This window comes from Bombyx mandarina, chromosome 15 (genome assembly GCF_030267445.1).
Source record: "Bombyx mandarina strain Sakado chromosome 15, ASM3026744v2".
NCBI classification, from domain to species: Eukaryota; Metazoa; Arthropoda; class Insecta; order Lepidoptera; family Bombycidae; genus Bombyx; species Bombyx mandarina.
Genome location: NC_143221.1, coordinates 14,866,317 through 14,892,595, shown reverse-complemented (window position 1 = coordinate 14,892,595; position 26,279 = coordinate 14,866,317). Strand labels below are relative to the sequence as shown.

Sequence of the window (26,279 nt, the reverse complement as noted above, 5' to 3'; positions counted from 1 at the left end):
ATGTATTATCTATGTAAGTGCAAGTGTATTTATTATCTATGGCTCTTGTCCAGTGTATTTTTATAGGTACTACCTAAGCTGATGGCCTTGAGAAGCCATTACAGCGTAACCCTAACAAGTAGGTGAGCTCACGGCGCTCAAACCTGACGAATGCCTGACGACGTTGTAATCCTGCCTAGTACCTAAAAGCAGTGCTTCGCAGAATCCATAGATTATACACTTAATATTTGGCAGAATCTACCACCGGATCGGAGACGCGACCCACTTAGAAAATCCGGTGAGAAACTCCGTAGGCTGTGTCTGTGGGTTAATATACTCGGCGAGCCCTTTGTGCAAGCGCCACGGGTTCGACAAGAAGGTTGACCGGTGCTGTACCTAAACACATCGTTACTGGATCGGGAGGATCCGAAATGACGTGTTTTGGGCGACGTTGACTGTTTACCATTCGGTCCGCAGGATCGGGAATGTAGTTACCGGCGGCCACGATGAGAGGGTTCACATGTCGTGCCACTTTTTTTGAAATGTCGCACTGATACCGATTGTAGATACTTACTGATGGACTTTAGGACTATTTCATCGTGTAGGTCCACGCTTCTGATGAACCACAGGGCTCCGGTGGCTATCCTGGAAAAACGAGATTGTATGTTTTAGAAGGGTTTCAAGTAAGTGCGGGCCGCGTGAGCGAACACTACACTTGCATAGGTCATGATTGGGCGTATGCAAGTTTTGTAGTGTCACCTTGGCCGTTTTCCAATTACAGCACAAGAGCGCATTATGCGACATAATGCTCAACCAAGCTTCAGCATAATTCGGCATTGTACGTCATTGAGTCGCATTATGCTCTGTAATTGGAAAACTACCATTAAGTAATGGTTAATTACAGAGCATAATGCGACTCAGTGACGCACAATGCCGAATTATGCTGAAGCTTGGTTGAGCATTATGTCGCATAATGCGCTCTTGTGCTGTAATTGGAAAACGGCCAAGGTGACACTACAAAACTTGCGTGCGTCACTGAGTCGCATTATGCTCTGTAATTAACCATTACTTAATGGTAGTTTTCCAATTACAGAGCATAATGCGACTCAATGACGTACAATGCCGAATTATGCTGAAGCTTGGTTGAGCATTATGCCGCCTAATGCGCTCTTGTGCTGTAATTGGAAAACGGCCCTTATTGCAAAGGGACAATTTACTTCGCTTGCAAATCATTGGATAGACATTGCATTGCGGTATATTGCAAGTCCCAAGTGTATTTTTGGTAGGGAGTTTATGACCTGGTAACTAAGACCTTTAGGTCATGTTTTATTTTAATTTATATTCTTATTGTTATGAAAAATGATAATATGGAGTGAAATTAAATGAATTGAAATGAATATGATTAATTTGAGACATTAATCAACTGGGATAAAATTAAATTTAATGAGATGAGATGATATGGGATGAAATAGAATCTCAGTAAAATGGTGCTCATTTACCTGGATTTTTTCAGTGGACTTTTTGGAGGATCCCGAGAAGCTACGTCCAGCGGCTTTGTTTCGTTTTCCAACATTTGTGCACTTTTACAGATATTAAACAGTTAATAAATCACCGTTATTACACATTTAAACCCGAAGAAACACTAAATAGACAAAATAAAACAAATCACACAACTTCACTCCTCGTATTCCCGCCAAAAAGTCTTCCAAGTGTAAGCTTGTGCCCATAGATTAAAATATTAGTGTTTATGCCTACCTAATGAGGTTGACAGCTGTCAAAGTAGCGCTAGTGTGCATGGTTCCCATAACATTCAATATTCGTATGGGCGTTATTCATTAAAAATTATTTTATAGACAATGACACGTTGTTTTGTGCCAAAATGCTCAGAAATTGGAGTACATCACTTTCCGAAGGACAAGAAAATTGGAAGAAAGTGGTTAAAGGCTATTCGACGCGAAAAAAGTATTCCCACAAACAGTTCGAGGTTATGTCGTAAACACTTTATGGAATCGGACTATGAAAACATTAGTAAATATACGGGTATGCTTCTTTCTGTCAAATATTTCTTATGCATGACTAGGCATAGCACACATCTTTGTACTCTTATAATTTTTTTTCTCAAAAATGTTTATCTATGCACAATAATAGTCAGTAACATATTTCGCAAGAAGGTTTATGCTGTAAGGAACATTTAATAACAAAAGTGAAAACAGACTGGCAGAAACTCATTCCTCATATAAGCTGTTACTGTTACTATCCTGTCTAAATCTGGGCATACATTATAATAAAAAGATTTTGAAACTATGGTTAGGTTTCCTTGTGATAATATATTTAAATGTTTTTATTTGTGTTGTAGGTGTCAAACATCAACATAAATATCTAAAGAAAGGTGTTGTACCATCTATATTTTCATGGAATATGAAACCAGCTTCTGAAAAGGCAAAAAGTAGAGAACAAAGATTACAAATTCGTAACCTAAAAAAACAGCTTTTTAGCCTGCCAAGCACTTCCCAGCACTGTGAAGATAAAGTATGCTTTTTTGAAAACAATATTATAAAAGGTATCTAATTTATTTAAGATATTTTTTATTTTTAACATATTATTTACAAACGGTATTCATATCACTTCCCGCAGGACAATCACATTGGGAAAAATCCCATTCCCATCCTTATTAAGCTCGACATTAACTTCATACTGCATGTTTTATATCGTTTCCTACAATAGAGTAGAAAGTATTACAAACCGTATTAAAATTACAAAATGCCAAAATTTCACCATGCAAAACACAAAATGGCGGCTCTCTTCGACAACGGAACTAGCTACGCTAGCGACATTAAAATTGACAAAAGCTTTAATCGGCTGACCTCATTTGTTCGTGACGTCATTCATTTTTTTTGTTCATTTATTGTATGAAGCAGCACACTCTGTGTACGAACAGTGTTCACCGAAATCGTCACCGTGAAAACTGCCGTAATAATTTTGAAAATAGTAATTTAATGTAACTTTACTTTCCATAGCCTATAAAATAAGGTAATTATCGCATTTTATTCTTTTGCCTGTCCTCCAATGAACTAATAAAAAACGCGTTTGGTACGTCAACTTCAGTTAAACTATGATGTCAAAATAGGGTTTTTTTGGAGGAAAGGTGCCGTACTATCTACTTAATGGTCAAGTTTCTACTGTTATAACATTTTTTATGGTTTATCCAAAATAGTGTAGAATATGGTGATAAAAATAAAATAGTATAGTAATGCTTTCTTATTATTGTATAGTTCGTTCAATTTAAACTGTGGTGGTTTTAATGTCTTTGAAATTATTTTCGGTGAATAAATCTTGTTTTGAGTTGTTTGACAATCTGACAATTCAGTTCCGTCAACACGATAGGAAAATTTCTACTGGACTTCATGGTTGATAATCCAGGTGACAAATGAAGGACTTATATTAAATAGGTATAATAATTCACGTGTCACGATGTTTGTCCGGGATGAACGCCGAAACTAACTATCCAATTTTAACGTTTTTAATTTTCGAGCTGTGTGCTTTGTTCCGACTTGAGAGATCAGATAAATTAAGCTTGTCTATTAATTTATGGAAATAGTTATTTATGGCAAATTATTTGTTTTTTATGAGTTCAATCTGAACTCCATAAGTAACAGATGGCGGAGTGAGTTAGTTTATTGGCATGATGTTAAAATGTCCGGGATGGGCTTAGTTATATATATATAATAGGTGGCGCTGTATTCAAAGTAAGCATCCATTATTTCCATTCTAGCAAGAATTTACGACTATCTTAATGCCTTATCTATGGGCGATACAAAGCAGACAAATTACCAATTAGCTGGAGATCCACGAGATGTATGAAATTTATAATGTACATTTTAGCAGAAACAAATTAAACTTATTACTTGATTTGATTATCAGATTATTTTTTATCATGAAAGACAGTAATTTCATTTTGAAGTCAATATATTTTTCATTCAAATTATTGAATGCCCAATAACGTTAGCAAATTAATGTAATAGCACAGTTTTACAATCCATACAGTTAGGAAACGGATGTCCTTGCGTAGAGGAACGGTGGGGATATGGCAGTGCGGCGGGCGATACGGATGCGGCCCTCCATCTCCATCGCACTTACTTTGCGCTCTCAAACACTAAGACAGACGTTGCCGTGTATATTAAAATTTTGTGAAAATCGTTATTTGCGTTCATTATAATGGTGCACACTTGTTCTGTGTACGGATGTGGTTCAACAGCAAAATACAACAAGGATTTAAGATTTCATAGATTTCCCCGTGATGCGAGGTAAGTTTATTTCCATTAATTCATTTTAGCTAACCAAATATCGTCTTAAACATCTTTCAATAGAAGTTACGAAAAATGTAAACAAACTTTAACATTGAAACAGCCAAAATAAACATTATTTTGAATGCTTTAATACACCAATAGTGACAAGTTGGTTAGAAATCAATAATAATAAAATACAGACAACATTAAATGAAAGAATTGCCACACTTTACGAAAAAACAAACTAGATTTGTTTACGTATTTATTAAGTTCTATTGAAAGATAGTGTAGTATGTTAATTTATTTTGTATCTATTAGTAATATCTGTCATTGTACGGGGCAGCGCGCACATCATATTGCATACCGATGCATTTTACATCAAAGTCATTTATTTTCGAGTCAGTTCGTGTACCACCATGAGCAAGACGTCGCGTACTCGCATAAGGTCATTTTTATCATATAAACAGTAACCAATCAGTGTAAGCATATCAATAAACAATTACTCAATATTGGAGTTGTTATAATTATCACAACAGAGGGTTGTGTGGACAAACCGTATAGTCATGTACTTAATAGTTAGTTATACAGTAATATTAAGTAGAGGCTAAAAATAATTTCAAAAGATAATAATCATGAATAAGAATAATAATATGATGGATGAGCAATATTTGGAAGTATGAAGATAGTATGTAAAAAGTTCACAAACCAGGTCATCTCTATAGCCACTATGTTAATTGTTTCATAATTTAACGTCAGGATAAAAAAAAAGCAATTGTATAGGTTGTTCTGGTATAATTTGATATAAAGTTAATATATATATAATAAAACAGCTTATTAACTTTATTATATGTTATGATTCCCACCTTTATGGGATATAGGCATATAAACATGCAATGCATGATCATGCAATTTTGTGTCATAATGTATACCCTCACTAATTATGTTACTGGATGCTTTTTTACAGGTGCCAGTTATGGATAGACGCTTGTCGAAGACCTGACTTGAGAGAAAAAAACATTGAACAATTATATAATATGTATATATGCAGCTTACATTTTGAAAGATGGATGTATATGAAAAAAAAGTTAAAAAATGCTGCTATTCCCATGTTAAACTTACCATGTACTTTAATAAACCCCAGATGTACACAAAGAGAAGCTCCAAAAACAGAGATTTTAAGGGATTTGCACAGCAGGGGTGGTCGAGACCATGTTGAAGTAACTTCAGTAGATGTATCTCTTATGACATGTACTAGTGGCCATACATCGCAGACTAAAAAAACAATGACAGATTATACACCAAGAAAAATAAAACTTCAAAAAGGACTCAATAAATGTGCCAAAAACTTGATGGATGCGGATGTCACCCATCAACAATTATTACGAGGATGTGAACAGCTCTTAACGCGAAACTTAAATAAAATTGTTAAAGCTCAGGTCAATATAAAACCTAATTCTAGAAATAACAGGTATTCAAAAGAATTCAAATTTGTTTTGTTTAAATATTTTTTACTCAATCCCACATAATAAATCACTGGGAACAAATCACACACTGTCATCCGGCCCCAAATTAGGATTTCCTGTCTTGTGGGTACCAGAGATTGACATACATGCTTATATACGTTTATATATATAGATAATAAACACCCAGACGAAGATTAAACAATACTTAATCACATTAATGTTCCCGAATTGTTGAAATTGAACCCACAACCCTCAGTGCAACAGTTAGTGCCTCCAACGACTGCACCATCGAGTCAGACAGGATTTATATGCATATAACAGCATATAAGTTTTATTAAAAACATTATGTTTGCCTTCTAAACACTTTTGTTGATATTTGCAATACCTATATAAAAATTAGATTATATCTGGGAAGTTTTGTCACAGGTAATCAAATAATTATTGAAAGCGAATGTGCATTTTGTATGGCTGGAATGTGCATAAAATTTTAACTTTTTTATGACATATATCGGGAAAAAATTATGGGTCTATACGAAATTGATAACATTCAGAATCCATACACAGCTGGATATGACTTTACAATTATGTGAAGAAACATGTTAGGCTATTGCAAACAAGCAGTTGCTTACTCTTTTACCACATCTAGTAAAATCGACGAATCATTGGGGGAATAGACAGTAAATAAACTGTTAAACCATTAAACAGTTGTTTGCCTAATAAAACATACATTGCAGCGTGTAATTTTAAAATATAGGCAGTCGTTTATGATCATTGATGAGTTTGATCACATTTTATAAATAGATATATTTTTATGGATTGTAAAACTGTGGTAATAGTGTATAATATTATATTGTTTTTTGCATATTTATTTTATTATCACTTTTTTCAAGGAATTTATTATAAATTGCCGATTTTATTTCATTTATACTTACTGTATCATTAAATTGTGGTTTACAGTAAAATGCCACCAAAAAAAGCCAACCTCAGCGCCCGTAGCCGTGAGGCACGACGCAAACGTACTAAGAGAGCCCTCATGTCGACAAAACAAAACACGGCAGTAAACGCTATTGAAAGGATAAAAATACCACTAAACCAGTCTTCAAATCTTGCAGGCAGGTATTAGTCTAAGATCCGAAGTAAGATCGGCCCTCACCCAACTGCTCGTATGCCGGATGTAAATAACATTTCAAATATCAAATAAAATGTGTTTGAACACAATAATATCCTAAAGTATCCCGAGACATATGATAATGACCAATTAAATAAGTTTTTATGTTATTGACTTGCCGAATGAACTAGATTTTAATTTTCATGGAATGTATAGGGCAGGTACCTACAACTCCGTATACTCGTACCTAGTACCTAGGCGGCAACATAATAATCTATGTTGTAGTTAGCTACAACATAGATAGGTGAATGAAGTTAGCCCCTCAAAAAATTTTATTTTCCCTTTTTTATACTTATTTTCTATTAATTCGTTTGTTCATCATTTGTTCATGATTGTTCACTGTTAATAATTGTTTGTTCTGCATTTATTTATTTAAAAAAATAATTTAAAAATATACCTACAAGTTAGCCCCTCTAATGCAATTTTTAATATTTTTTCATCCTTAATGACTCGTAAATATTAATTTTCGATTGTTCTTATATAAAACACGTTTGTTCTCTTTCGAAATTACTCGTTTTTTGTTTAATTTACTATTTTTATTATTTGAATAAATGTATGCAAAATATGTGTACTGCGCATGCGTCAACTATAATGCCTAAACTTTCTACGCGGTTTTAATCGTGAAAAAAAAAACAAATATAAATCCTGTAGGAGCATTTAATTGGTATACTGTTTAATTAAAAAAATTAAAAAATAAATAAATGAAATAATGTGCATTGGCGTTAAGTTAGACCAAATACATTTTTTCCATCCTCCTACTTATCGTTATGAAGGTATAAAAAAGATAGGGGGTTTCACATAGGTAATATAAACAAATAAATATATTCATTATTTATCTTTCAAGAGATAATATAGGTATACATTATAATAACTTTTTTACACAAGTCGAAATTATATTCCTAACATTAGTAAAATAACATTTTAATACGATAGGTAAGAGGATGGAAAAAATCTATTTGGTCTAACTTAACGCCAATGCACATTATTTCATTTATTAATTTTTTAATTTTTTTAATTAAACTGTATACCAATTAATTGCTCCTTCAGGATTTATATTTGTTTTTTTTTTTCACGATTAAAACCGCGTATAAAGTTTAGGCATTATAGTTGACGCATGCGCAGTACACATATTTTGTATACATTTATTCAACTAATAAAAATAGTAAATTAAACAAAAAACGAGTAATTTCGAAAGAGAACAAACGTGTTTTGTATAAGAACAATCGAAAATGAATATTTACGAGTCGTTAAGGATGGAAAAATATTAAAAATTGCATTAGAGGGGCTAACTTGTAGGTATATTTTTAAATATTTTTTTTAAATAAATAAATGCAGAACAAACAATTATTAACAGTGAACAATCATGAACAAATGATGAACAAACGAATTAATAGAAAATAAGTATAAAATAGGAAAAAAAAAAATTTTTGAGGGGCTAACTTCATTCACCTAACATAGATTATTATGTTGCCGCTAGATTGTCTACCTTTTTCCATTAGGCGGCGGGGCGCGTGAGAGACGCACAATCCCGCCGCCGTCGAGCGGGGGCCAGGGAGGCGGATCTCGCCCAAGCCCTGGCCCTTGTAAGTGTTTCGGGTCCCCCCTCACATGTCGGTCTGGGGACCGGCGAGGGGGCCTAAGAAGACGACGTGCAAGCTGCTCTGCACGCGTTTTACGCAAGAGCATCCGGGTGATGGAAGGCCGGCTATCCTCGACCCACGCTGGTTCTGGTCCAGCGGGGTATTCCGTAGGATAGCTCACTCTAACCGGCGCCATCTAGGCGGGCTTTGGATAGCCTGCCGACCGAGAGGGCTGGTGGTCGTGGCGCCGACGACCGCCGGTCAGGCGTCCCGAGGGGGAGGGTGATGGGAGAGATGTGCTCCGCACTAAACGCTTCACTTTCCCCCCTTTGCCTCTTCATGAGTTCTGTCTCATGCGAGGTTTGGACGTTGGTTGTTGAGCGACAGGAGGTTTTAGTCAGTTCGACTCTGACATGCTCCGCCCTCTATCCCCAGTGGAGGGCGGAAGTCCGGCGATTTCCTCCTGACCAAAAAAAAAAAAAAACCTTTTTCCATTATGTACCTACATACATTGTTGCATTTACATTACATTGTTGCCCTTGCCATGTACAAATACGTTAAATAAGTTATTGGTGATTGTACTCATCTTACCACTTGAAATATATTAAAATGTAAGAAAATTTATCGCGAATAAAGTAAAATAGAGCTGCTTGCTCTAATCCGTTCTTAAATTAAAAAAAGTGGAGCAAGTAAATATGAATAAGAAGGACGAGAGGTAAGACCTGTACTTACTATTATAGAATAGAGAAAGACACATTACAACAGCTCATACCCGATCCTGTAGAGTACTGTAAATGCGAGGAGCCAAACTCTGTGAATTGTTTTATTAGGATAATTTAGTATTTCTTCAGGCTTAGAGTTTGTAATAATGGTGGATTGTTTACAGTTTGACGTCTGTTTAAGTGCATAAGGTCAAAAGGTCATTGAAGTCATAGTAAATTCTCAAAATATTACTGATATTTGGTCTCGTTTCATGCCATTATACATTTTATAATCTGAAATAAATCAGTTTCATCTCATTTTGATTCATATCATTCCTCATTTTTTTTGTAATTGAAGATTTTTGACGGTACTAGCGATAATGGTATCTAAAGAAGTTATTCTGAAAAAATCCTTCATTATTTAAAACGCACGTGTTGATACAATATAGTAAAGCGGAAGTGAAAGTTTTTAATTTAAAATTGAAATGAACTCAGGGTTTCTCTGATGTTAAGTTGCCGCCGGATCCCATAGACAATAGGCTGGGTAGTGGTACCTACCGTGTAGGTTCACAAGACATTCAGGAAAGTTGAAGTCATTCATAAATTTTGTCCATGGGCGACGGTAACCACTCACCATCAGGTGGGCCGTATGCTCGTCTGCCTACAAGGGCAATAAAAAAAAAAAAATGTAAGACCTATTTCATTACAAAAATTTGTATCTGCCTGCGGTATTCGAACACCGGTATAGTTGCATCGCTTGATATTAATGCACCGCGCGCCTTATTCCTGCCACGATCACTTGGGTCACTTCGTTGGATTTTGGTTGCAAGCCGAAAAATAATGATTTACAATTCATTTTATTAATATTTACTATTAATATACAACTCAACCAAGCTAAGTTTGCACCTCGCATCGATTACGTCACACTGCCGCTTAGGTACGGTCTGAAAAGGATTCGCTATGACTTTAAAAATGTAAACAAATAATTGTTAGATTTTACTTTGCATTTATTGTTTTTAACAATATATTATACATAGGTACATTAGGATATAGCGATATCGGGTTTTCGTATTAAGGCCACCCGGGCGTTCTTGCACTTTTTAAATTTGTATCCAAATTGCTTAGTAATAATTTTACTTAATGTTTCTTTTTGGCCTGGATAATTCAGATCTCATTTTGCAATCTTGAGAAATTTATTTAAGTTTGGGATTTATTTTCTAATTGTGTAAAATGAGTTAGTAATGTTCCTGAGAGCACAGAGGTCTAAACTGTCAAGTATAATTTTTCTAGGACATTGTTTGCGTTTTTTACCTAGTGTCAATAATTTGGGTGTATTTAATTGGGCACTAGTCCTTGGACGTGGCAAAGAAGGAGGCTGTAGCGAAGAACATGATGCTGGTAAAGCAGCTGACTGCGATAATTGTTTGGTTTCTTTTTTATATTCATTAACGTCCTCATAAATATGCCGCAAGTTCGGTAAATAACTTTATCAACCAGATAGGTCATCCTATTATTAGCTTTTTCTTCTTCGAAAACCTTCAATCCTTTCAGGATTATGTCTCTCCCTTCACTGTGTATCTATCACCTTTCCTTTCATTTTTGTTGCCCACAATAATCCAATCGAAATTAAGAAAAATGAACGTTAATCGTTCAGTAACAACAGTTCGACAAAAACTTAATAACTAAACTTAAAAACAGTCCAATAATATAACAAAACTTCAATAAAAAACATAACAAGAATAGTTAAAAAATTCAAATTCAACGGATAGGGAGACGAAAAATCATATGACGTGTGTCGGCGAAAAATATGCTAACCGTACTGACGCGACAGGGCGATCGCGGGAAGGTGCGCGGGGAAGCGGGCGGTGCACCGCATTCCAGCGTGGTGCAAACTTAGCTTGGTCGAGTTGTACATTAATATTTAAAGTGAGACCAAATGAAATTCACACGACTCCTCACGTCCCCAAAAAGTCCATATCCATAGACAAAAACACAGGCTTGCCGCGAATGTCATAACCGTCATTACTCATTAGTGTCAGACAACGCTGTCACGCAAGTTTTACCGAAGTACACAAATGCACAGGTGAAGCAAATTAGCGTAAGATTAATGCATTTCAACATTTTCAACAGTAGAGTACGGATTCTATTTAAACTAAACCGTGAACGTACATCAGTGCTTTCCTAGATCGTGGTTTCAGAGCCATCCTCTAAATAGGGAGTCAAACGATTTCGATAGTAGCTTTGTTAGTTTCAATCTGTGCTAATCTGTATAGTTGTGTGTAGCATGAAAATGGGCACAGCTAGGATTTTTTATTTATTTTGACGAATAGAATACTTCTGTAACTGGCAATGAAACTATCAAAATATTCGCAGCAATACATATGAAAATTACTCTTGAATTAATAGTAAACAAAGATGTCGTCTTATATGAATCGTAAATATGCTCGGAATTATAGAAAACGCAAGTCAGAGGAAAGCTCGCGTCGAAAAGAATGTAAGAAGCCTAAGTCCAGTACAGAACGAATGCGAGAGCTACGGCAGCGTCGAAAAGAAAACGAATCATCCAGATTATGTCATGAAAAATCAACGGCGCGAACTCGAAGTGCGCCTCTCGGTTAATTTTTTGAAGTTTTTTCCATTTTGTATGTCGTTTTAAAACAAAAAAAGTGAAGTTATTTAATCCTAGAAAAAAAAAGATATCTGACAGGGGCAGGAGCCCAAATTTTAAGAGGTTACAGGAATCGATTGATAGAGATCAAAGTCTCAACTCTGTTAATAAAATGGCTGTAATTTTCTTCAAACTGGACCATACGATTGCTTTACAGCAGAAATAAGTTTGTGTCAGTCAGTAGTCAGCTTTGCAGGCCTGTAAGCTATTCCAGCACTAGTGCTTTAGTACCTTACACAACTAAGAAATTGACAGCTTTTTGTATATACAATTTAAATGATGGCACAGCCCTAATACAAAACAAATGAGATTGACCTCATGTATCTGACCTCTTTCATTCACATTATCTAAAGTATAAAAAAAACCAACTTGTCGATATTGGTCACATTTCCTGCCTGATTAATGGTTAGATATTCATCAGATCCTTTTTTTTTACATTGTCATGGAGATCCTTTGATCTTAAATATTTAATTCATAGTAATCAGTTAAGTTACTGTGATTCAAATATTTAAGGTTCATTGTTATATGAGTTTAAAAATAACTTTAAAGTTTAAAAATACTTTTTAAATAAATCAAACACTTATTGAGACATACAAGTATAAATAATGTGTGCTTTAATTATGACAAAAATTTTTGGTTTAAATTTGATCACAAAAATTATTGTTATTAAATAAATGTTTTGATTACATACTTTAGTTATTAAATTTTAAAGATGTTATATTGTTTTGCTTTGATAAAATGAGCAAAGGAAAACAAGTCACCATAGCCACAAAGTGAGTGCAACCTTGTATAAGGTAGTTAAGTGTGATCAATACCAAAATTAATGTTGTTTAAAAATTGCCAATGTATATGAGCATATTTGGAACTTTTTGTAAATTAATGTAATTTGTAGAGTACATTCGCAAATAACAAACATGAGTACTCATAAAAATTTATCTCAATAAATCACACTTAATGTCTGTCACTTAATAGAAATATAAAGCTAAGTAGAGGAAGGCAGCAACATGTCTGTATCACTGGCATAGCTGACTTCAATGATTGCTGGAGACCATTCTTATAAGTGAGAAGCCTAACTGATATTAGGTAATTACTTGAATACCTTGAAATTTAATAGCAAGATAATAAATCAAGTGTTACACAAGAAAGCAATTGTTACATCTGTCAGAATGTAATAATCATTCATTTCCTTTTCTGAATTTTAATGTGTATCTTAATTAAATTTTTACTGTTAAAAGAAAAAGGCTTTGTTCCCCAAAACTTCAGTGAGAGATTCCTTGTCCTTAGGCTGGTGCCTGCTAGCGTGATTGTATACATGTAGAATACATAGCATTGTTTTTACAAAAAAAAAACATTATTGATTGCTTTTATTTCGCAAGATTGAAGATTGCCATTCCTTGTTTGAAAATGAATTTCATATAATTTGATTAAAACTACATTTATTGTTTTTATTGTCATGGACAACTGAGGTGTACTGTAAAAGTCAGGACTAATATAAGAGAACCATAAGTGATTAAGTCATTAAAGTAGCTATAATTATCTTTATTATTTGTGAAAACTGAAAAAAATATCATATAAGTTGTAGTTTTTTGTTACGATGAATTTACATGTTTTTTTAATTTACTGTGAGAAACTACAGACTCCTAAAAACCTTTAAAAAATAATGACAGTTAGATGAATTAATTATTTATTACAGATATGTTAATTATTACAGATACGATGCTGTTGAATGTGAAAGAAAATGCAGAATCTTTGGATAATTCGTGTGGTAAATTGGAATGTCGTGCGTGCCTTGAAAACGTTGAGAAAGCAAATTTAATAGACATTTTCCAATCATGGTCAACAGAACAGTTTAGTATGGGAGTCACTCTTGCTGATGATCTGTGTAAATTAACTCAAGTACAGGTGAGATTCTGTGATTTGTATATTATTGTTTTTGCTTAGAAGTGCTATAGATTTAAATTGTATTCAGATTGTGATGCTGTGAAGAAGTCTGTAAATCGGAAGTCGATTCTTAGTTGTTCCATAGTTGATTGATTTTTATATTAAAGTGAAATAATTTAATTTATTTCTCGTTCTTTATAATTTTATCTGAGTCTCCACAAAATTTAAGTTATTTTTAGACTACTCTGTGAAATAGTTTATGAGCCATTGCTATAGCCCATGGGCACAGTCATTGGAAGAATTCTCAAATATGCCAAAATATAAACTTAATGTTAGCATCTAAAAGAATGCTATGGTATGTGGTATTTTCTGGCATTGCTTTTGTATATATAGGTTTTAGTATTTTTATATAGCACAATAGAAGAGTTCAGCCCACACAGTTTTTATCAAAATGTATTGCTTTGTTTCAGATATCCATCACAGATCCACATTCCAACTTTATATGTATGCCATGTCATCAAAAATTATTAGATTCATGTATATTTATTGCAAAAGTTCAAAAGAGTCAACAAATCTTAAATGATAGGTACAATGCAATGTCTAACAAAAACAACTGGCCTAAACCTATAGAAGTACAAAAGAACATCGACAGTACAGTCTTGGGAGAGAGTACAACAGTGGAAATCAAACAAGAAGTTATTTCCGAAGATGAGGCTACAGACTTTGTTTTGAATTGTGATAATGCTGATCAATTGATGGAAATTAAAATTGAGCCTGAAGAGTTTGAGAAACCTGAAATTGAATCTGATGATGTTGAAAATAGAACAAAAAAGCCAAAAAATGAGGAACAAGCTTTAAAGAATGAATTCAAGCATAACAGTATAGAATTTACAAATCCAGTATTGCCAATGCCTCAGAATTCAATGTCATTGCCTGACAGAATATCTGACTCTATGGAAATTAAAGTAGAGCCTGAGGAGTCAGTGGAGCCTCTAGAATCTGAAATTGATTGTGAGACTGCAGAGGCTCAAAAAAATCAATTGAATGTTGGAGACGATTTAAAAAATGAATTTAATTTTGATAATACAGATTCGTTGAACCACAGCCCAGTAATGAAGGTCTCTCGGGATTTATTGCCTATCAAAATAACTGTGAACGGTGAGTAGTTTTTTTTTGTTTGTGTACCTTTATCTATGACTGTAAAGGAGCTTTCTGTCAGCAATCATTATGATTGTCTATGGACATTACTAACCACCTCATGTATAATAATAAATATGCTGTTGAATATTGAATAGTCTTATCTGAAATTTAATATTAAAAAATGATTTACAGGTTCAATACCTGCAGATCAATTTGAGAAAATCCCTGATATGAGCATAGACAGACATGTACTGAATGGTGACGAAGTTGTGAGTATACTTTGATTATAAGCAAGTCTGAAGGTGGGTGGCGCATTTATGTTGTGGATGTCTATGGGCTCCAGTAACCACTTAACACCAGGTGGGCTGTGAGCTCGTCCACCCATCTAAGCAATAAAAAGAAATCGATCTAATAGTTCTTGAGAAAGGGAGAGCAAGAGACACTGTGAGAATGATATTGTGTTTTGTTACGTTCCAGAGTCCCGAAGTGTATGTTAAACATGAACCAGATAGTGACAATGACGACACTGAATTCATGAATGAGATGCCTTTGGAATGCATGCTCTGTATGAAATCATTTAGCAGTGTTTCTGAGCTCAAGGTATGTATGTTTTAATCAAGGAGTAATTCTAATTTTAGCATACCATTCCCAATTACAAACTGAGTTAATAGAGATTTAAACTAAGGCCAACTCTCAATATCTACGAATTGAAGTCGTCGTGGTCTAAGGGATTAGACGTCGGATGCATTCATATCTAGCGATGCACTGGTGTTGGAAACACGCAGGGAGGAATTTTTTAATGAAACGTTACTTAACAAAATTTCACGATTGACCTACAAGGTGAAGGAATAACATCGGGTAATAAAAATCAAACCTGCAAAATTATAATTTGTGTAAATACTGGTGGTAGGACGTCTTGTGAGTCCGTACGGGTAGGTATGCGTTTCGGATTGAAGGGTGGGCACAGCCGTTGTTCTGTAAAAACTGAGACCTTAGAATTCATATCTCAAGGTAGGTGGCGGCATTTACGCAATGCTTGTGGTACGTACGTGTGTACGTGACGGTACACCGTCTGACCTGGTGTTAAGTGATTACCGGAATCCATAGACATCACAACGTAAATGTCGTCACCCACCTTCAGACTTGCAGTATATTATCTGAACTGTAGTAATTAGGCAAATCTTTTTTTATTTTTTTATTGCCAAGATGTGGGGACGAGCTCACAGCCCACCTCACACAGTCACAGTTAACATGTTTCTAATGAAATAAAGACTGTATTCTTATGTCATTCATACTGTATTTCATTTGAAAAATTGGGGATTTGCACGGGTGCTTAAGTTTAACAGTTCTTTGGTTGGAAACGAGAACTTCAGATGTCTTGTCATGATTCTTTAGGCCATGACGACTCGGATGCTCAAAAATATAAAGGCCTAAAAGTCCTTATTTTGCTTTCAGGGACACGTCGTTGCTCAGCATTCCTACGTCTCGGTCAAGAGGAGATCTGACTGTACAACTAGAATTGCTCGCAACAATTCAAAATATGTCTGTACATTATGTAAACGGAGTAAGTGATAATTATTAATGTGGGAAACTGTGAGAAGCGTGAAGAATAGAAATAGGTGAGGTGGACAGACTGGCGCACACCACAGTACAACAACATTGAAGATTGTATTTGTGAATGTACTTAAAAATTAAAAAACAAAGCTCTTCATGTCTCCTCACAAATCACTGATGTTACAATATTTAACTTTGACAATACGGAAATACTTGGGTGATAGTGTTTTCCTTATTATTCATACATTGTAAAAATATTATTTTCTAATGTGATCATTGACTTAACATCTGAAGACAGGTTGGCACCAATACCTGTCATTTGTTTTACGATAAGTTAACTCATACAGCAAGAAGGATAGATGCTGATATATCTTCAATCCCATGAATGCTGCCCATTCTGTTTATTTATAATAAATTATCCAATATTATGATCATACTCATTTATTATATTACAGGTTTCGTAACGTCAACGGATCTTATGGTGCATGAAACATGTCACGACAAGTATGCTTGTTACGGATGTCGGAACAAATATGATACATTCGAACAGCTATCAAACCACACCGAGACATGTATACCCGTCCAATCCAAAAAACAGCAACAGCCGAAGACTTTGGAGGATGTTAAGAGGTAATTATGTGAGACTATACTTATATAATAGCAGTAGCCGTTACACAACATACATTAATCAAGTAATTAACCTTTTGGAACGAAGTTCCTTACGGCAGGCTTGGAGGAGATAGGGATTTTGCTGCGCGACCGAACTGAAAAAAAACCGTAAGAAAAAGTCCGTGGAATAAAACCGTTAAATGAGACGTGCGCAGGCGCGACAGTCGTATACACAAGCGAGTAGTTTATAATACCTTTATCTTTCTCCTTCTTTCTTTTTGTTCTCTCATCCCTTCTCTCTCTATTACCACTCCACCCCGCCAATGCATAGTATATACTCATGAATTCATGGACAAGCACGTGGCGAAAACTCATATTATAGATACATTTTACTCGTGAGTAGCCACCTTTATTTTCATATAATTTCAAATCGTCAAAACAATAATAAATATAGTAACAGTAGCAAGTGAACTAACAAGTGACTTGAATGCAATTGACAGTGATAATAGTGGGAAATTATTCAGTGCAAAAGAATGAAATACGTAAGTATTAGTTTATTTATAAATATAAAATATTTTACATTGGTTAATATTGTGTGTACATACTAAAATCTTTGTAAGGTTTTCTAGGTTATCTTTCTTGCTGTTTTGAGGGTCATACGGAAAAATTGAGAAAAAAAACTACGAAACTTCATAGAGATTATATATGTGTTTGTGTGTGTCTGTGCGTGCGTATGTGTGTGCGTGTGCTTGTGTGCGTGTATGTGTGCGTGTGTGCGTGTATGTGTGCGGGTGTGTGTGCGTGTGTGTGAATATTTATTTTTAAAAGTTAATTCTGTCCTAAATATATATACATGTTATTAATAATTCTATTTATATTTAATCATTTTTAGTACTGCAAAACCACCAAAAACCAAAGCAGAGTATCAAAAAGCGTATAGGGAACGCGAAAAATCTAAAAAAAATGAAAATAAGCAAGAAAGGTACGATATAAAGCAAAGATATCCTCTAAACTAATGAAAATATTTAAAAAGTTTATTGATTATTTATTTAAATAATTAAAAAAAAATCTCCCTTCAATTCCAAATATTTAAATACATGTATATTTTGATAATTCTGTTTTTATTAATCATTTTTAGTATTGCAAAACCACCAAAAACCAAAGCAGAGTATCAAAAAGCGTATAGGGAACGCGAAAAAGCTAAAAAAAATGAAAATAAGCAAGAAAGGTACGATATAAAGCAAAGATATCCTCTAAACTAATGAAAATATTTAAAAAGTTTATTGATTATTTATTTAAATAATTAAAAATAAATCTCCCTTCAATTCCAAACATTTAAATAGATATATATTTTGATAATTCTATTTTTATTAATCATTTTTAGTACTGCAAAACCACCAAAAACCAAAGCAGAGTATCAAAAGGAGTATAGGGAACGCCAAAAAGCTAAAAAAAATGAGAATAAGCAAGAAAGGTACAATATAAAGCAAAAATATCTAGTAAGCTAATGAAAATATTTAAAAAGTTTATTGAATATTTTTTTTTTAAGTTTTAAGTTAAACAAAAAAATCTATTTTTAATCATTTTCAGGACCGCAAAACCACCAAAAACAAATGCAGAGCATCAAAAGGCATTCAGGGAACGTCAAAAAATGAAGAAAATTAAAAATAAACGAGAAAGGTACAATACAAAAATATCGATGTGTATGTATATACATACGAGGGTGCTCCCTTTTTTTCGAATTTTATTTTTGGCCTCATCTACGAAAAAGTATTATTATAATTAGAAAAAAAATAATACTTTATGAGTTTAGAATAATAATTCGTGTGTGGAGTGAAAATATATTAATTCAATGAAAAGAAGCACTCAAATGTATATATAGAAATATTTTTTTTTCATGTTCTATATTTTTTTTTAGTAACGCTGCGTTAAATGCACCATCTAAAACTAAAAAAACTCAATCTGAACACTGTAAAGAGTATCAGCAGAAATCTAGGTTGAAAAAGCAGCGTGTTCAACTTGATGCTTTATTATTTGAAAAGAGTGAAGTTCCACAATCGTAAGATATTCATTTTTGTAATTCACATTTACTATGTAAAGAAACCCATTTAAATGTTTAATATTTTAATTTCAGAAAAAAAATCAAGTTGATTGATACACAAAATGTAACAACCAAAAATTTATTATGAGACACAACGAAATTTTGACTGATCACATCGAATCCTCTAAAGAGCTGTATGTATTTCAAAATTTATATCCAACTTTTTTCATATTTTTTAAAAAAAATTCTTTAAAGCATATAACTTTTTGTCTTAGGTTGCATGATACTGATAATTTACCAACACAAACACAGGCATATTCTCAAAAATCAGTCATAAATATTCCATTCCAAGCGAGCAACATACCGAATGTTCAAAGCCGAACGCCATTTTACAGCGTTTAATAAACATTCCTGGAGACGGCAATTGTTTATTTTATTCTCTCATTGAAGTCCTAAAGCTCAAAATAACACCATCAGAACTCAGAAAACAATTACTGGAATCTCGATATTTTCATACCTGCCAAAACCCAAATAATGCAAGATTTATACTTGTTAGTGAGTCCGAATATGGAGATTTAGATTGTTTATCGATATTTTCAAGAGAATACAATCAAAATATTTGTGTGCGTTTTCATTTCTTCGATACCAACACACGTCAAGAAAGAGTGTGGTTCTGTTATTTTATTGTGAATGATACACAAAACTTCATTCACCTCCATCTTCGCAATCAGCATTTTACTCCGTATATTGAAGTACAGGAAATGATAATAAACAACAGTATTAATAGTCAACAGCCTATTACTCAATATATTGAAACACAAGATATGATAATGGACAACAATATTAGTAGTCAAGACTCTGAAGACTGTATTTTTGAAGGTCCTTCAAACTTTGAAAATAATAAAGCAGCCGAAGAAAATTCCGATGCAAGTGAAATTGAATTTGATGACAAAAAGGATGTGATTGAGATGGAATTTGTAGAAAATCATGTCACAATTCCAGTTTACACAAATTATTACCAACACAGCAGTAGTCATCTAGATTTTTTCATTGGCTTTAAAAAAAATACTTTTGGACATTCTTGTGCTGTCTGTGATAGGTTTTGGTGGATGAAAGATTTAAGTGAGACATCTAGTATGCACGAGAATATTTTACAAAAAATATTGCCGGTATTTTTTTACTAATCAATTTTTTTTCTTTATTGGTACTTCATCTTATTTTATTACTATATGTTCTTTTTGCTATTTCAGAATTATGTATGTGGTACAAATGTTGACATTTGTTCTACGTGTAAAGCGGCTTTAAGCAAAGAAAAAATACCTTTAATGGCGACATACAACGGTTTTTCATACCCAATAATTCCATCTGATTTGCCAACATTAAATTTTGTTTAATCAACAAATCAACAACTATTCATTTCACCGAGAATTCCTTTCATGCAAATACGAAGACTTAGACATGTTCATGGTCAATACGGTATTTATGGTCAAACTATAAATGTTCCAATTGAAGTTAATACAATGGTAAACGATTTGCCTAGAAATATTAACGATAACCATTGCGTTTATGTACACTTAAAGAAGAAATTAGTATATAAAAGCAGTTGTGTTCATGGGCTCATAAATCTAAAGAATATAAAAAAATGGTTGACTTATTTGGTAAAAACTCCTCTTTATATTTACTACAATATCACAATCGACAATAACTTTTTAAATAATAATAATAATAACGAAGCAGCTCCGGAATTAGTGCTTGATGATGTCAGTGAGCATGTGCCGATTGAAGATAATCTCACAGCTGTGCAGAGAAAAAGAAGACGAAGAGGATGATGGAGAAGATGAACAAGAACATGCCAATATAGTCTTCGAAAATGATCCTTATGCATTGATAGCGCAATATCCGGATTCTACAATCAATGCATCAGCATCATGCAAATCATTGCAAAATGCAGCACTTAGCAAACTTGGTGATGTTGCAAAAAAAAAAAAAGAGAAAACTTGATGGACACTCAACAATTCTGCGAATTAATGAGATTGGCAAATACAAAACAAAAAGATCTATTAATGAACATTATTCATCATTTACTAACTCCAAATCAAGTGCTGTTTCAAGTTTTCTTCATTGTTCCAGCTGGTAGTGGTAAGACTTTTGTCATTAAACTTATAATGGAAATGTACAACAGATTTACTGACAATGATGGTTACTGCAATGCTTACATAACTTGCGCTTCAACTGGCAAAGCTGCTGTGACAACTGATGGTACAACAGTTCATACAGCTCTTAAAATTCCAATTTCAAAAATGTTAACTTTATCATTTGAAACGTTACATTTGTACAGATCACTTTTTAGATATGTTAAAGTATTGATCATTGATGAAATAAGCATGATCAGCGCAGAACTATTAGGCAAAATTGACATGCGTTTAAAACAGATTACCGGAAGAGGTAAAGCTGACTTTGGTGGCATAGTGGTTATTTTAATTGGGGATTTACGACAAGCACCACCAGTAAGGGCAACAGCCATATATAAGCCAGTTAAAAAATATATTTGTGGACCTTATTTGTGGAGAAGATTAAAATTTTATCAACTGACTGAAGTAGACTAATGTTCAATTTTCTAATATTCTAACTAAGATAGGCAACGGAGATCCATTGGATAAGGCTGAATTTCAAATTATTGAATCCAGATTTTTTACCAAAGAAGATGCCGAAAGATTGTGTTCTCATGGAGTTCGTTTGCTTTATGAAAACGTTCGTGTTGACGCTTACAACAGTTATGTTTTGCAAAAATTTGAAGAAAAAATAATTTCTACAGCTGAAGATGTAATCATTGGTTCAAAAAGTCGTGAACAAGAGACTAATTGTCGTCAGAAACTGCATAAAAAGAATCTCAATGAAGTCGGTGGGTTACCATACCAAATTACTTTTTTTAAATCTATGTATTACCTTATTGCCACTAACATCGATGTAACTGATGGCTTATGTAATGGTTCAGTGGGAAAGTTAGTACATATGGATTTTGATGAAAACAACACCATATGCAGAGTTTGGTTAGAATTTTGTGGTTCGAAAAAGATAGGTCAAAAAAAAAGCTGCTCGACTAGCAATTCAATGTGGTATCGGTAACCTTGCTGTACCAATTGAATTACGTTCAGCGAACATCCCATTGACATCAGATAAGAAAGTTACTGCGAAACGGAAGCACTTTAGTTTCGGCTGCTGCGAGGACCATCCACAAATCACAAGCTGGAACATTCGATGAAATTGTTTACGAATACAATAAGGGACATCCACAAGAGCTTGTTTATGTTGCGCTATCTCGTGTAACAAACATCCAAGGATTGTTTATTGTAACACCCGATAACGATCCAACTAACTTCAGAGTCCACCATAATCGAGTGCAAGCGTCATCAACGAAAAGTTTGCTGCAAGAATTTCAGAGATTGTCGTTCAAATCCTTTACACACTAAAGCCAAAACGATCTTGGATTTTCTTCAAACGAAAAATGGCATTTCCATAACCACATTAAATTGTCAAAGTCTACAAAGCCATAGATTGGATTTGTCGGATTCTGTAATTAAAAAAACTAATTTCTTACTTCTTTCCGAAACGTGGGTGAGCAATGACCAACAGTTTGATATTCCTAATTTCAATTGCATTGCCCATTCCAAGCGAGATTACGTACGTACAGGTGGAGTTGCTATCTATCAAAATAGCAATGACACTACTAATATTTTAACAACTTTTTTTTTGTTTTTGTTTCCTACCTAAGCTGGTAGCCTTGAGAGGCTATTCCAGCGTAACCTTAACAAGTAGGTGAGCTCACGGGGCTCAAACCTGACGACGTTGCTAACACGAACCCTAGCAAGAGCCGTGCTTCGCAGAATCTACCACCGGATCGGAAACACGACCCACTGAGAAGATCCGGCGAGAAACTCAGTGGGCTGTGTCTGAGGGTTAATTTACTCGTCGAGCCCTTCGTCGCAAGCGACGGGTTCGACGAGAACGATGACCGATGCTTGAAGTACCTAAAACCACCGTTAGTGGATCGGGAAGATCCGAAATGACGTGTTTTAACACCAAATATGGACATAATCTTAAAAAATACTGGCGATGTGAATGTTAGACGTACAGGAGTTGGAGACATTTGTTCAGCTTTATGTAAAACGAACAACGGAGTTGAAAATGTCATGGTACTAGTCTACATTTCGCCAAATAAAAAAATTGAAGATGTGAAACATTTCATCCATCGAGCGCTGATAGAATATACTGATGAGGTTTCTGAAATACTTGGTGGAAACTTCCATCAGCTTCCGATGGTTTTATCTGGAGACTTCAATATCAATTTTGCAGATGAAAAATCAGAACCACTAAGAACATTTCTTTTAGAAAAATTTAAGTTACATATAAATAACAATCCAAAAGAATCGACATTACAGATAAGGTACTACTACTATTGATGCTGTTTTTTCGAGGTATTTGCATAAAATAGAATTACAAACATATGTATCATATTTTAGTTACCACAAGCCAATAGTTTCAGCAATAGAATTTAATGACGAGACTGATTAATAAGAATTACTTATAATAATAAACTTTTTTTGTAATTATTTTTCTATTTCTATGTAACTTTATGTTGTCAAACAAAAATAAAGAGACATTTTTTTATTTTAATTAATAATTTGAATTACGTTTTTTTTTTTATTTTACGTAATTTATTATTTCCTAAAATACTGAATTTCCTAAATACTTTCCTGTACTTAAGTAAAAACTAATCAGCAAAATTTAAGAGAAAAATCAAGAAAACCTACATAAAATTGAGCACGATTTTTTTTTTGCAAATTGTGTCGATTTTCCATTAGCCGAAGGAACTTCGTTCCTACCTGGTGTCCCACGACACCACATCTTTTTATTTTTGGATATGGTACGTCTGTCCTAAGTTAGGATAGAAATTAGTGAGCGCTTAAAGTTCATAGTTTCTAAGAATTTGAAGAAAAATGGGAGGCTTCAGAGTAGTTTTGTGGTTATGTCTAGTCTGAAATATGTTTTGGACACACGGGCAAAATATGCGACATACCTCCTGTATTGTGATGTTAAAGAAAACACCAAAGGGTCAACAACATGGCAAAGATTAAATTCTGTGAAGCTCAACACAGATATTCATATTTTTTTAAGACAATCGTATCTATGATTACAGGAAATATTGTGAATCTCCATTCAAAAAAAGAAACAACAGAAATAAAGTTAATAAAAGAGTTAATTCGAATCGAAACAGTCACAGTGAAGTGGAACGGATTGGAAATGATACATTTGAAAGTGATTAAGTGTCAATTTGGTTTATTACAAAGTGGCATACTATATGCACAATTGGGTGAAATGTGAGCGGCTGCGTTAGTGTAACAACGTTTTTACTACATAGTTAATAATAAATCGGTTTAGCTATAAGAGTTTACTAAATAGAACTACAGGATTTTCTCAAAAACATGTATTAAAGTTGTTTATCTTAATTTGTTTTGTTTGTAACTAAAGAAAGTGTAGTTTCTTTCGAATTTCTATTTATTTGGTGTATTTTATTATTATAGATCAATGCCTTGAAGTTTTAATGTAATGTTCTACCAGTATAGTAAATGGAGAAAATTTAATTTGTAATGATCAATGATCATATATTTTATTTGTGTGATACTGTCGACATTAACTTAATGCATATTTAAGAGCAGATGTTCAAATTGTCAATGAATCCCTAGAAGATCTTCTACTACTGGAATGGTTCAAATCAAATTAAATTCATTAAAGTGAGTTCTTCTAAACTCAGTGCACCAGAAGTATGTCAATGAGCATTTTTAAAATTTCATTGGTATAAAGGCATAAGATAAAAATACAAAAAATACATGTAAAATATCGTGTAGTAAACGTACTTATTTGTGTGTCTGAATGTGCTCAGGCTCAAAATTTCAATACAGTAAAAGCTCCTTAGTCGCGTTTTCTTCATTCACGTTTGCACTATACGCGGATAAAAAAAACGCAATTTCTATATTCGCGGCAAAACATTCTTTATCTGCGGATTCAATCGGTACATTGGTACGTACACAAGGACTCCAATATGTAGGTATCCAACTGAATATACCTTGTAAAACCGTTTTTTCATATTCTCGGTTTCTATATTCGTGGCATATTTACGGAATATTTACTCTGGAAAGTGGAGTTTTTACTGTATAGTTGAATTGTGCTCGTGGTCACATGCATTTTGAGTTCATATATATTTTGGGTTCAGATATAGCATGCTTAAGCCTGGATGTACGAAATAAAACTCTGATCTCTGGGTTTGGTAAGGAAAAAAAAATTCTAAACAAAATTTCAGTAAACTGTTTTAAAAAGAACTTTAATTATCTAGTAAATTAATTAATTTCGTAAAATTAATTTATGTACTTAGAACAGTTCAATTGAATGACAAAATTTGTATTTTTACCACGTACATAAGTTGTTTATTATTTACTTTCCATAAATTGAATTTAATGTATAGATGGATACAATGAGTTGTTAATTTTATCACAATATACTATGTCAACTTTATGAATCTTTAAGTCTCACGGGAAGTAATTAATGAAGCCTAATTATATATAGCGGCAATTGTTTTTAAAAATGTAATTATATATTCCACATTTTTATCCTAAACGATTCATGCGTAAAGTTGAAAAAAAATTTGGTCTAAAATGAGTAACTCAGTACTCACTGGTAGTAGGATTTCTTGTGAGTCCGCACGAGTAGGCACCACCGCCCTGCCTATTTCTGCCGTGAAGCAGTAATGCGTTTCGGTTTGAAGGGTGGAGCAGCCGTTGTAACTATACTGAGATCTTAGGACTTATATCTCAAGGTGGGTGGCGCATTTACGTTGTAGATGTCCATGGGCTCCAGTAACCACTTAACACCAGGTGGGCTGTGAGCTCGTCCACCAATCCAAATAATTTAAAAAAAAAGTTGAAAAAAATTTGGCCTAAAATGAGTAATCACTTTCCAGCCGTTCATATATGAAAATGTTTTTCTATTTAGTGTTTCATGTAAAGATGTAGCTCATAAAACGTGTAATGTAAAAAATATTAGTTTTGTAAATTGAAATGCTTTAATTTAATGAAATATGTACATACATACTTAATTGTGATTTGTGTTATAATGAAAGTGACTTTTTTTTAAATATTATGTTGTAGTATGGAA

The 26,279-nt window shown here is 33.7% G+C and overlaps 1 protein-coding gene and 1 long non-coding RNA gene across 20 annotated transcripts; both read left to right on the top strand.

Moving 5' to 3' along the window:
* The first annotated feature begins 1,751 nt into the window (after positions 1-1,751).
* LOC114249937 (uncharacterized) lies at positions 1,752-26,279 on the top strand. 19 transcript variants are annotated; one of them, XM_089732817.1, is made up of 17 exons: positions 11,215-11,260; positions 11,634-11,779; positions 12,818-12,928; positions 13,557-13,747; positions 14,197-14,884; positions 15,059-15,135; positions 15,344-15,466; positions 16,322-16,430; positions 16,876-17,050; positions 17,922-18,011; positions 18,168-18,257; positions 18,414-18,503; positions 18,620-18,709; positions 18,948-19,088; positions 19,164-19,264; positions 19,346-20,239; positions 20,321-20,480. In XM_089732817.1, the coding sequence occupies exons 4-15, from the start codon at positions 13,562-13,564 to the stop codon at positions 19,216-19,218; spliced, it is 1,914 nt and encodes a 637-aa protein (XP_089588943.1). In that variant the 5' UTR covers positions 11,215-11,260; positions 11,634-11,779; positions 12,818-12,928; positions 13,557-13,561; the 3' UTR covers positions 19,219-19,264; positions 19,346-20,239; positions 20,321-20,480. The 19 variants fall into 19 exon arrangements, with proteins under 19 accessions (XP_089588947.1, XP_089588929.1, XP_089588928.1 ...); XM_089732815.1 differs by having other exon boundaries at positions 11,225-11,260; positions 11,634-11,791; XM_089732803.1 differs by lacking the exons at positions 11,215-11,260; positions 11,634-11,779; positions 12,818-12,928 and adding exons at positions 1,755-2,019; positions 2,336-2,539.
* Positions 4,077-5,746, top strand: LOC149501534 (uncharacterized). The gene is made up of 2 exons (XR_016324175.1): positions 4,077-4,283; positions 5,230-5,746. It is a non-coding gene; the product is annotated as an uncharacterized LOC149501534 (long non-coding RNA).